The sequence below is a fragment of the Homarus americanus genome, unplaced genomic scaffold (assembly GCF_018991925.1).
Source record: "Homarus americanus isolate GMGI-L3 unplaced genomic scaffold, GMGI_Hamer_2.0 scaffold30895, whole genome shotgun sequence".
Lineage (NCBI taxonomy): Eukaryota > Metazoa > Arthropoda > Malacostraca > Decapoda > Nephropidae > Homarus > Homarus americanus.
In genome coordinates, this window is record NW_024746345.1 from 1 (window position 1) to 12,947 (window position 12,947).

Sequence of the window (12,947 nt, forward strand, 5' to 3'; positions counted from 1 at the left end):
TGTTATGACTGGAGGCTTAGACTGAGCGTTAGCCAGAGTGTACTGTGCCAAGACAGCTTTGGTCATATCACTGGCAATGTCTTTGTTTGTGTAAGTTCTTTGGTTCTTTTCACTGATTTGCCTGATTAAAACACCGTATGCTAGGGACTGTCAGTTGGTTGAAAATGTTCAAAGGAGGGCCACCAAACTGGTGCAAACTTGGCACATCTCAGCTACCCTGAGAGATTGGAGCGCCTGAACTTGCCTAGCTTATACTACAGACGGGCAAGGGGGGACCTAGTTGAGGTTTATAAGCATCTCAGGGGGCACTACTCAGTTGAGTGTCCTTACTTGGAGCTGGCGGACGCTCGCCCCACAAGGGGTCACAGCTCAAGATTGAAGAAGCCGCAAGTCCAGAAAACCGTGAGGGCAAACTTTTTCGGAGTGAGGGTTGTAAACTCTTGGAACAATCTACCAGAGAGTGTTGTGACGGCACCGAGTGTGAGCTCTTTCAAGAGAAGACTTGACCAACACTGGAGCGGGTTCAGGTACATTCAGGAGCCGGTGCATGCCCAGTATTTGCCAACAGTGCGTGACAGAGACGTGACCGATCGCCCGGGCGGCTAGCGAGCCGACCTTTTGGTGAAGAATATAAAGGAAAAGAGACGTGACCGATCGCCCAAGCGGCTAACAAGCCGATCAGTGGCGAAGAGGATAAAAGTAAAAGTAAGATAGTGACTGAGATGGCTGGATTTTTGGTTCCTCGTCCTGACGTAAGCAGCCATCGCAAATATTATCAACTTATAAATGCATCAGAATCTGAAACAGAAAAAAATATTGTTAGTTGGGTTGTTAAAGAATGAAGTCAGAAAGCAATGTTCACTATTTAATTGTAATGCACTAATGCAGCTGTACGTTAGATTTTCGATAAATTTCACGCTAAAATTTACCTAGCAAAAGGTTGCAAAATATTGAAACTGAAATTATTTTCTGCTTATATACACTAAAATCTACCAAAAAAGTGATGGGCCATTAGTTTTAGCTGATCTTCCCTCCTATGACACACCCTAATACCCATACGACACTGAAGGCAGGATGCTTGGACTAAAACTAACAAAAAGAGGATATATAACATATTTAAAAGATAAAGAACGACAGGCAAGAATAAGATTATCAAAAATAAAACGCTTTAAGAACCTTAGCATTAATAACAAAAGAAAGATTTATATTGCCCATGTCAAATCAATTATGGACTACCCACCCATCCCATTGAACACCCTCAGTAAAACGAGCATTAAAAGGTTACAAACAGTACAAAATACAGCCTTCAGATTTATATATAACATAAAATACACAGACCACATCAACGATGAACAGCTACACAAGAGAGCAAACCTCTTAGCAATCAATGTAGAAATACACAACAAAGCTGCAAATATTTGGAAAAAAGTGACTGAACTTAACACAGAAACATATCAAAACTGGATAAATAATATTGACAACGAAGAATTCCAAGAACACAGTTGGTTTAAATCAGCCAGGAAGAAAGTAATTGAACCATCTCCTGCCCCAATATACACATAAAACATTAATAGAGAGAATAAAAGATAAGCGTGACCTACCAGCTCCACTAAGAACCTGGCAGGCCTCTCCATACAGTGTACCTTTAGACTAACATAACTAACATTTAACATTTAACATTGAACTAACATCTTAGCAAAAAAAAAAAAAATGTAACTACCCTCCCAGCTACACAAGGACCTGGGCGGGCTCACTAACTCCATCGGGAAAAAAAAAATAATAATAATAAATGTGATTACCCTCCCAGCTACCTCAGCCAGGAAGAAGTAATTGAACCACCTCCTGCCCCAATATACACATATACACATAAAACATTAATAGAAAATAAAAGATGAGAGTGACCTACCAGCTCCACTAAGAACCTGGCAGGCCTCTCCATACAGTGTACCTTTAGACTAACACAACTAACATTTAACTAACTAACATCTTAGCAAAAAAAAAAAAATGTGACTACCCTCCCAGCTACACAAGGACCTGGGCGGGCTCACTAACTCCATCGGAAAAAATAATAATAATAATAATGTGATTACCCTCCCAGCTACATCAGCCAGGAAGAAGTAATTGAACCACCTCCTGCCCCAATATAAACATATACACATAAAACATTAATAGAGAGAATAAAAGATGAGAGTGACCTACCAGCTCCACTAAGAACCTGGCAGGCCTCTCCATACAGTGTACCTTGAGACTAACACAACTAACACTTAACTAACACCTCAGAAAAAAAAAAATAATAAAAAAATAAAATGTGACTACCCTCCCAGTTACACAAGGACCTGGGCGAAATCACTAACTCCAACAATAATAAAAATAATAATAAGCAGCATTATATAAATAAACCAATATTAATACAAAGGTCTGACGACCCAAGGGAGCAGAACAAAGATAAAACACCAATAGGAAAGATGAAGCGATCTGGTTGAACCCAGATTCTTTCTACTCCTACTGTATTTCAGTTTCACCACTTTTCCTTCAATCCCTAATAATCTTCTTTCACCTCATAACTAAAGACTCCGTACCGTATGTACCGACCTCTCTCTTTTCTACCTACACCAACCAGCAAGCAACACCTCCTCCTCCTCCTGCCTGGCGGCCCTCGCTCCCACCGGCGAGCATGGCGACCCACAAGCTGGTCCTCCTCTGAGCATCCTCATCAATCAGCTCTCTCTACATCACGCTTGAAACCACGCTGCCACTTCCCAGCACCAAGCTGCACTGTACATCCAATACAATATGTATACAGAGAGCAAATTGTGAATTTCGTTTCTCCATCCCATCCTGAGTGTGAACCCAACAACCCGTACCCCACAAATGGTGACCCCCGGAGATTCGCACTCACACAGGATGGAGGAGAAACCGATCACTCTCCCAGTCTTCAAGCAACATGGAAGACTGGCTTATTCACACAGAGGAAGCTCTCATCGGCTCTACAGCTACTGTCTCTACACAGCAGGTTAGACAACCTAGAGCAGCTCTGCGACTCTAAGCAGACAGCCGGTCCTCTTCCTGCCCCAAGCACCACGTCCTACCGACCCCAGCACACCCGTCCTGCCTCAGACGCCGCCCCCGGCCCAGCAGTACCCCCTGCCGCTCCTCCTGATGCAGCCCCTGCTCCTGACGCGGCCCATGCGCCTGAGTGCGGACCCACACACCCCTCTTTTCTCCCTCAGGTACCCCCTGCTACTGTCCTGCACCCTGCTGCTGTTGTGGACCCAGCTGCTGTCACGAGCCCTCATCCGCTCCTGCTGATGCAGCCCCTGCTCTTGACCCAGGCCCACACACCCCAGCAGGCGCATCTGAGGACTCTGTACCTGTCGCGAGGGAAGCACAACATTCACCGCTTCCACAACCCTCCTTCTCCCTCTCTACTCCCACAGATGTTGTGTATCTAGACAGTTGTCTCCTCTAGCGGCCGGCTCATCCACGCCCTCGCCGTTATGGCTCACATGTGCCATGCAACCCTGCAGAGAACAAGTCTCCTACACCGCCTGGAGGGAAGGGTGGAGTACTGTAGTGGATACCTCCCCTACAAACGCTGTTTGTCGCTGAGTAGCCGACCCCGCGAATTCCCCAGTGTATGCCTCGTGGTCTAGGTCAACCCGTGCCGCCTTACATGACGGAGGTCAACTATTAAGCCATGCCTACCTCCGCTATATAAGACCTGACCTCGTGGTGACCTGTCTCTTTCTACCTACAGCCAGTCCTCAAGTAACACCTCCTCCTCCTCCTGCCTGGCGGCCCTCGCTCCCACCGGCGAGCATGGCGACCCACAAGCTGTCCTCCTCTGAGCACCCTCACCAACTAACTCTCTCTTTCTACCTACACCAACCAGCAAGCAACACCTCCTCCTCCTCCTGCCTGGCGGCCCTCGCTCCCACCGGCGAGCATAGCGACCCACAAGCTGGTCCTCCTCTGAGCATCCTCACCAACCAGCTCTCTCTACATCATGCTTGCAACCACGCTGCCACTTCCCAGCACCAAGCTGCACTATACATCCAATACAATATGTATACAGAGAGCACATTGAGAGTTTCCTTTCTCTGTCCCCTCCTGAGTGCGAACCCAATATCACGAAACCCCACAAATGGCGACCCCCGGAGATTTGCACTCACACAGGATGGACGAGAAACCGATCACTCTCGTAGTCTTCAAGCAACGTGGAAGACTGGCTTATCCACACAGAGGCAACTCTCATCGGCTCTACAGCTACTGTCTCTACACCGCAGGTTAGACACCCTAGAGCAGCTCTGCGACTCTAAGCAGACAGCCGCTCCTCTTCCTGCCCCAAGCACCACGTCCTACCGACCCCAACACACCCTTCCTGCCTCAGACGCCGCCCCAGCCCAGCAGTACCCCCTGCCGCTCCTCCTGACGCGGCCCCTACTCCTGACGGGGACCCAGACACCCCTCTTTTCTCCCTCAGGTACCCCATGCTGCTGTAGTGGACCCAGCTGCTATCACGAGCCCTCATCCGCTCCTGCTGAAACAGCCCCTGATCCTGACCCAGGCCCACACACCCCAGCAGGCGCATCTGATGACTCTGTACCTGCTGTGAGGGAAGAATAACATTCATTGCCTCCACACACCCTTTTTCTCCCTCTCTATTCCCACAGATATTGTGTATCTAGACAGTTGTCTCCTCTAGCGGCTGGCTCATCCACGCCCTCGCCGTTATGGCTCACATGTGGCATGCACCGCCCGTTTTGCCTCACATGTGCCATGCAACCCTGCAGACAACACGTCTCCTACACCGCCTGGAGGGAAGGGGGAGTATTGTAGTGGATTCCTCCCGTACAAACGCTTTTGTCACTGAGTAGCCGACCCCGGTCAACCAGCGCTGCCTTACATGACGGAGGTCAACTATTAAGCCAAGCCTACCTCTGCTATATAAGACATGACCTCGTGGTGACCTCTCTCTTTTCTACCTACACCAACCAGCAAGCAACACCTCCTCCTCCTCCTGCCTGGTGACCCTCGCTCCCGCCGGCGAGCATGGCGACCCACAAGCTGGTCCTCCTCTGAGCATCCTCACCAACAAGCTCTCTACATCACCCTTGTAACCACGCTGCCACTTCCCAGCACCAAGCTGCACTGTACATCCAATACAATATGTATACAGAGAGCAAATTGTGAGTTTCCTTTCTCCATCCCCTCCTGAGTGTGAACCCAACAACCCATACCCAACAGCCTGGTCTTAACCTGAACTAGGTAACAGTTAAATCTGAATGACAACACTATAGGTGACATTCGCAAGATAATTATTTTTTTATTACTGCGTCAAAATAATAATTTGCAGTACTAATTGTTATAAATATTACAAATATACGATACATAGTTTATATCTATATATCCAACAAAGAATGGCAATAAACACAATAAAATCGTGTTGTATAGGGTGTTGTGAACGTACCAGCAGCAGCTGTTATAGTCAACATTTGTTGGGCGGCGTGAACGACGATGGCCTCAATCTCAGATTCTCACAGAACATGCAACTTGTAAGTAGAACATGACCATGCCACAAAAATATACTTTGACTTAATAAGTGACACATATATTTAGGTTATTTTTTGTTATCCACCGATTACCTTTTTTCACATGAAAAAATATATTTCTTCTCTAGTTTTCTTGCTGTTTTCGATGATTCTGACATTTGTCTTTAGGGTATATCCCCTTTTTTCGGTAATTTTATAAGACCAACCCGCTAGCGAAATTGATTGAAAACAATTATAAAAAATACTGGATTTTCATTGTTATATTATAGTAGATACTGTTGTAGTTTGTGGAAATATGTTAAAAAAATGATATTTTTAAAATAAACGCTATTTAACATTTGTGGGTATGAAGAACAGACGAAACCAACCAAATCAAACAAACCTACTTAACCTTACCTAACTTCCCCCGTATATTAACAGAAAGAATTTACTATATGGTGAAATTTTAGGCATTTTCTGAACGTGAGATGATGCGGCCGCAGTGGCGTTAAGCAGCCCTGTCGGGTTAGTCCTATATATTAACCTTTTTATTTTGTTGGGTTAGGTTAGGTTGGTTGGTTCCTTTAGTATGAGAATAGGTTATTTTTGGTGTATTACTCAAATATGACCTTCATTTTTTATGCAAATTAATTTTTTTGCCCCCAAAATTAACTTTTTCATTTTAACAGAAACCGCTAATTTGCACAAAAATGGAGGTCAGATGTGAGTAAAACACCCCAAAAATAACCTATTCTCATACCAAAGGAACCAACCAACACTAACCTAGCCTAACCTATTCTCATACCAATGGAACCAACCAACCAACCAACCCAACCTAACCTAACCTAACTAAAAAAAAAAATTTGAGTTGCCCCAAAGGTAAATGTCAGAATCATCAAAACAGCAAGAAAACTAGCAAAAAAATAAATTTTTTATTTGAAAAATGGTGATGGGTGGATAACGAAAAATTACCTTATACACTACAGTACATGTTAGGTAGTTTTGGATATCGGTAAAACTATTTTTTCAGTCATGTACCCATTTAGAATTAGTCAGGATCATTCGAAACAAAAAAATCATCAGAAAAACATAATTTCAACCTAACCCTTTGTAACCTAACCTAACCTGACCTGACCTAAGCGTAAAATTCTAATATGTACAGCATGACCAAAATGATAATACGTACGGTAAATTTACTGAATAGCACTGTTCTCTCTCTGAAAATTAAAAAAATATTTTTCCTGTGGATTTTGATGAGTTTCAAACGAATTAGATATTCATTTCTGCCGGAAATCACTTGTTTTTTAATACACCCCCCCCTCTCCCCCAACAAGGGAAGATGTTGGGAAATTTGAGTTTTTTGTTAGGTAAATCACTGACGGCCATTTTTTTAGACACTCGGGGCAGCAAGCCCGAAGAGCAATCCCGAATATCGGGTTACTGTTTACTAACTCGTCAAATGGATTCGTCAAACTCGAATATCAATCCCGAACATCGGGTTACTATTTAGTAATGCGAACGCCGCAACTCGAGAGGTTTGGTACGCTTTATCCAAGATAAATATAAACAAACCAGGTCGACCCGAGTGCCAAAATTGAAGCAGAAACATGAGTTGTGGAGACAAAAGTTAGTCTTCAAGGGAGAAGGCAGACATCACCACCAATTATGCCAGCGTTTACACCAACAGGAACACTTGGATCAACTGATCCAACATCAGGATCACCCGTGCCACCAACAGCAACATCAACATCCAGTCACAGGGGAAAGAAAAGGAAGCAGGTGAAGAACAGGAATGAATGCTTCATTGCCATTATTAAGGACAGTACACAAGAACTGAATGGTGCTATATTGGCCTTCACTAGTATGTACAATACATTATCAGCTCAATCTGTGTGTAATGTATTTAGAGAAAGCATTAGACTTGTTGACCAGTGGCACATGTCAAGAGTGCAGCCATAATTCCACCTCTGGCTGTGGGCAATTAAGTTTAATTATGGAGACTTTGCCATCAGTGTCATAATTGATAATGTATAAACTGTGATTTTTTTTCTGTCTCTCTCTGTTTACTATTTTTTCTTTGGCACTTAATGGAGATTATGAAATATTTTTTATGTTCCAACATTTATGTGTTTTTGTTCTTTTGGGAAAACAAATAGATTCTTTCAACTTAATTTGTTATATAATGTCTGATACAATATACAGTACTGTGATACTGTGTATTGTACACTCATACTTATTGGAAAAATGTAAATGTCTTTTTTTTTCTGTTTACTGTTTTTTTTTTGCACTTAATGGAGATGTGAACTCATATTTTGTATGATCAAACATTTGTTATGATTTTTTGTACCTTTACTTCTTGTGAAACCAAAATAGATTCAACATATTTTTTACTAGAATTCCATATACAATATACAGGTACTGTGATACTGTATAATATATACAGCTCCTCCCTTGCGACTGGGTTAGGGACCCAAATCCAGGTCGTAAGTCGAAATGGTCATAAGTCAAAAATGATTAAATAATACTGTTCATAGAAAATCTAAAATGGGTGTCTCTTTTTCTTCTCAGCACCACAAAACTCTCACTTTTAAGCTTGCCAGCCATTTTAAAGTGAATTACAAACGAAAATTTTCCCTGTGTACTGACATTGGGACTCGAAAATACTGTACGTAATTTGACAAAATTTTGGTACGACTGAAGCAGGTCGTAAGTCGAGTAGGTTGTAACTCGGGAAGGAGCTGTACTCATACTTATTTGGGAATTTTAATCATTCTTTTATTTCACATTTCTTTTGTACTTTAATTGCAATTTCAATACAGATACAGTACAGTACTTCTAAAATCATTCAAGAATGATAATTGCTATTACTGTATTTGCAATTTCAAACTAAGTATGATTACTATTAATTTATATACAGGACTGTACAGGTACTGTGATAATTTTGGTTTTAATGCTTGTTCTTATTTATAGGAACTAAAATTTTTTATGGATTTCTCTGACACTTGCAAACTACAGGTTGTACCTCTCTAGTCCGGCAACCTCGGGACCTGACCGGTGCCGGACCATGGAAATTCACACTTTTCCTGGATAGCTAGTGACTTGTGCTTATGCTTGGAAGCACTAGCACCACTTTCTCTGCATCATGGTCTCTTTGAAGACATATTGAAGGGTTAAATGTCGTATAGTAGCTTCTCAAATTTCACGAGTTTTTAATTCAACGTATTTTATTGGAACACACACAAAAAAAATAAAGAAAAATTTTGATGGCGGAAACTTGAATTTCGACGGGTTTGAACGGCCCGCCAACGTGCATAATCGTGTAAACAGCGTCATTTCTCTTATGTACAAAAGATTCATTATTGTTTATTACTGAATGTCTTTTTTTATTGAATTAATGTTTATGTGTGCAAAATGAGCAATACAATTCATTAATAATACGTAGAATATTAGAACACACGAGGAAATGACACAGCATTGTTTTCGTTGATTACAAAACCAGTGACTGACTGGTTCTACATATAAAACTGAAGAAAATAAGATCTTGGTTGTAGCTGTAGTAAAATTAATATGGTTGTTTTAAGTAATGTTATTTGATGTTAATAAATGGAACAATAGAAGTAGCTAACGATAATGGTAAAGAAAAAAGAGAGATCGCGTATGTAAGTGCGCACACGTGAAAACATATCGTCATTACTTTACATAAGAATATGAAAGCAACACTCATTTACTGTTCATATATATTTTAATTAATGTTTCTGAATTTGTTTTTATTGAATTAATGTTTGTGTGTGCAAAATTAGCAATACAATCTATTAATAATACGTGGAATATGAAAACACACGATGAGACGAGACGGCTGCCGGCATTGTTTATGTTAAAGCTTAGAAAACCAGTGACTGATTGGTTCTACATATAAAACTGAAGAAAATAAGACCCTGATTGTAGCTGTAGTAAAATTAATGTAAAAAATATTAATATGGTTGTTTGAAGTACTTGTAACGTTATTTAATGTTAATAAATGGAACAATATAAGTAGCTAACCATTAATGGTAAAAAAAAAGTGAGACTGCGCGTATGTAAGTGCACACATGTGAAAACATATTGTCATTACTCTACATAAGAATATGAAAGCAACACTTATTTACTGCTCATATATATTGAAGGGTTAAATGTTTTACTCTGTATAGACAAGCAGAGAGTGAGAGAGAGACCAGCCGAACTACCGGATGTAAATAAACCCTAATTTCCTGCGGCTTTGTTGTTTTTTTTTATGGGGATTAGCCCACCCGGGCATAGGTCACTGACCCACATTGGGGCCTGAGGGGCAAAAATTTAATACTCCTGTAATAATAATAATAATAATAATTCAGATAAGTAAAAAAAAAAAATGCTGCCTATCTACCTATTGGACAAACTAAACTCGTTCCGGACCACGGGAATTTCCGGACCACAGAATGCCGGGCTAGAGAGGTACAACCTGTATTTTAGTACAGTATAGTACTTTGAAGCCTTTAAACATGTGTACATTTATTATTTCAAGCAAAATACTAAACTGTTTGAATGATACTGTATAATTTTACATACCTGTATGCTGTACTGTACAGTCGGCCCTTAACATACGCGGGGGTTACGTAACAGAGATACGCGTGGATGTTAAAAATCCGCGTATATGTGCCCCCCCCCAAAAAAAAAAAACCAAAAAAAACTGGTCCCCCCATGTCCTTATTTACCGTATATACCTGTGTGTAGTTCAAGTTTTTAAGACCAAATTATTTGGCAAAAAATTGGGGGTCGACCTCTAAACGGGTAATAGTTTCGTTAGGTTGAAAAATATTTACAAGTAACTACCAGTAAACAATGGAAACGATGCACCAATGCACCACCAGCTGTGAGTGTCGGTACAGTTGCCAGGGCAGATCTCTTGCGTCATCATAGCAAGCCCAAAGTAGCCAAATCCATGGTATGGTAGCACAGGACGATGTAAAACATAAAGTATTCATTTATTAAAGTTTATTTATAGATACTGGACATAAATTTTTGTTCATTACATTTGAAACATCAATCTTTGTTAATTAAATTTGAAACAAAAGAAAACTATGATACCGTATTTTCATTAAAATATTACATCACAAGTATATTTTACCTTAACTGTGACTGAATGAATATACGTATTCTCAGAAATAAATATGGAAATATAATATTTTTGCTGGAATGACGTACATATTACAGTGGAAAATGGGATAAAATCATGACAAACACAATGGCTTTCGCTTTCTTTCGTTATTCAAAAGATTTTACCGTAATCGCTTTTCGAATGGTTTTCAGTTAAAGAACTGTTGTACTCGTACTGTATTACAATAATATTCTATCCTATCATTAGCCTTATAATCCCACAACTGAAAACCATTCAAAAAGCGATTACGGTAACATCTTTTGAACGAAAGAAAGAGAGAGAGTCATTGCTTTCGTCACAATTTTATCCCACTTTCCACTGTAATACGTACATCATTTCAGCAAAAATATTACATTTCCATGTTCTCAGAAATAAATGGTAGTTTTGTTGAAAAGTAATGTACAGTATTTAATATTAAAATGCAAATATAGATATAAAAACAATTAATACACCCGTAATGTACTGGCGGTCATCTCCACTCGTCCCTGCTCCCGCGTCCAAGGTCACCACTCCTCCCAACTCGCTCCCTCCGCTCCCTCCTCCGCCTCCACCACCTCCTCACCGTCACTACTGCCGACAACAAACACAAATGTTTTGTGAATAACTGCACCTCCACTTCCTATGTACAGTACTGAACTGTACTGTGCTGTGCATTTTTACAAACAATAAACATGGCAAGAAAGGCTATTAAAAAAAGAGATAAAAATTTCACTTTACTGTACTGTACCTATCCTCGGCGACAGGACGGGGGTCATTGGGCTCATCGTCACTCAATTCCATAACGGGTGGTGAAGTGGGGGCGACGGTGGATTCAGCTGCTTCCTCACTGCCGCCAGTGATTGATGGTGTTAAATTTCTCCTTCGGTGATCAAAGAACATGATGGGGAGTTGTCGTCTCTTTCTTTCATTTCTTCCATGATGTTTTTGTAAGGAGCAAAAACGTCATCCATCCCTCGCATGAATTTCAGGGCACGCACCATGGAGGGGTCCATACTATAAGCCAGGTTTTTCAGTGCCTCAATATTCCTGGTCATCTCCCCCAACTTCTCCAACGTTATTTCTTGGTGCTCTTCCTCTTCTTCTTTTCCTTTCGCTTCCTCTTCCTTGCCCTAGTCTACTAACTCCTGTAGATCCTCCTCGGTCAGCTCAGTGTCGTGCTCTTCAATTAGCTCCCTAATCTCATCCTCTGCCATGTCCTGGAAGACTTCAGCAGCCACTTTCCTTGACAGTGCCAGGGTCTTTCTGAATATTTTCATTAAAATCAATCAAAATCATTTTCCTTGTCATCGTCTTAAGCACCAAACAGTTCCTTCCAGTCTTCTCCTTGAACAGGGCTAGAGGGTACGTGTTTTTCGAATCGTTTTCAATTAAAAAAATGTTACAGCACATGTATATTTTACCTAAACTGTGCCTGAATGAATATATTCTCAGAACTAAATAGTAGTTTTGCTGAAATGTGATATATTTCAATGTAAAATAGGATAAAATACATGACGATAACAAAAGACTTAACCTAACCTTCCGATGTTCTTGAGATGTTACTCGTTTTTTTAATAGTTTTCGGTAAAAATACTGTTATATTACAATGATATTCTATTCATACTGTGCTTGACATACTACATTCACGGAAATGTAATATTTTGGCTGAAATGACGTACGTATTATAGTGGAAAGTGGGATAAAATCGTGACGAAAACAATGACTATCGCTTTCTTTTGTTCAAAAGATGTTACCGTAATCGCTTTTCGAATGGTTTTCAGTTAAAAAACTGTTGCATCACAAGTGAATTAGGATAGAATATTATTGTAATACAACAGTTTTTTAGCTGAAAACCATTCGAAAAGCGATTACGGTAACATCTTTTGAACGAAAGAAAGCGAGTCATTGCTTTCGTCACTTTCCACTGTAATACGTACGTCATTTCAGCAAAATATTACATTTCCATATTCTCAGAAATAAATAGTAGTTTTGCTGAAACTTAATGCATTTCAATGTAAATTAGGATAAACTACATGAAAACAAAAGACTTTACCTAACCTTCCGATGTTCGAGATATGTTACTCGTTTTTTTAGTTGTTTTCGATTAAAATGCTCTTATATTAGTGATATTCTATTCATACTGTGCTTGATATAATACATTCACAGAAATGTAATATTTTTGTAACTACAATGCTGATGTCAACACAAGCGTGGTTACAGCGAGACTGACTGAGTGAGGGAGAGCTATGCGTGTGGGTGTGTGA

The 12,947-nt window shown here is 40.6% G+C and overlaps 1 protein-coding gene across 1 annotated transcript in view; it reads left to right on the plus strand.

Annotated features, from left to right (window-relative positions):
- Positions 1–5,469: 5,469 nt before the first annotated feature.
- Positions 5,470–12,947, plus strand: part of LOC121879207 (zinc finger HIT domain-containing protein 2-like) — a 35,697-nt gene continuing 28,219 nt past the window's right edge. Inside the window, exon 1 of the mRNA XM_042385803.1 lies at positions 5,470–5,555. Within this exon, the coding sequence (XP_042241737.1) occupies positions 5,518–5,555 (38 nt within the window). The 5' untranslated portion in view covers positions 5,470–5,517. The remainder of the gene's footprint in view (positions 5,556–12,947) is intronic.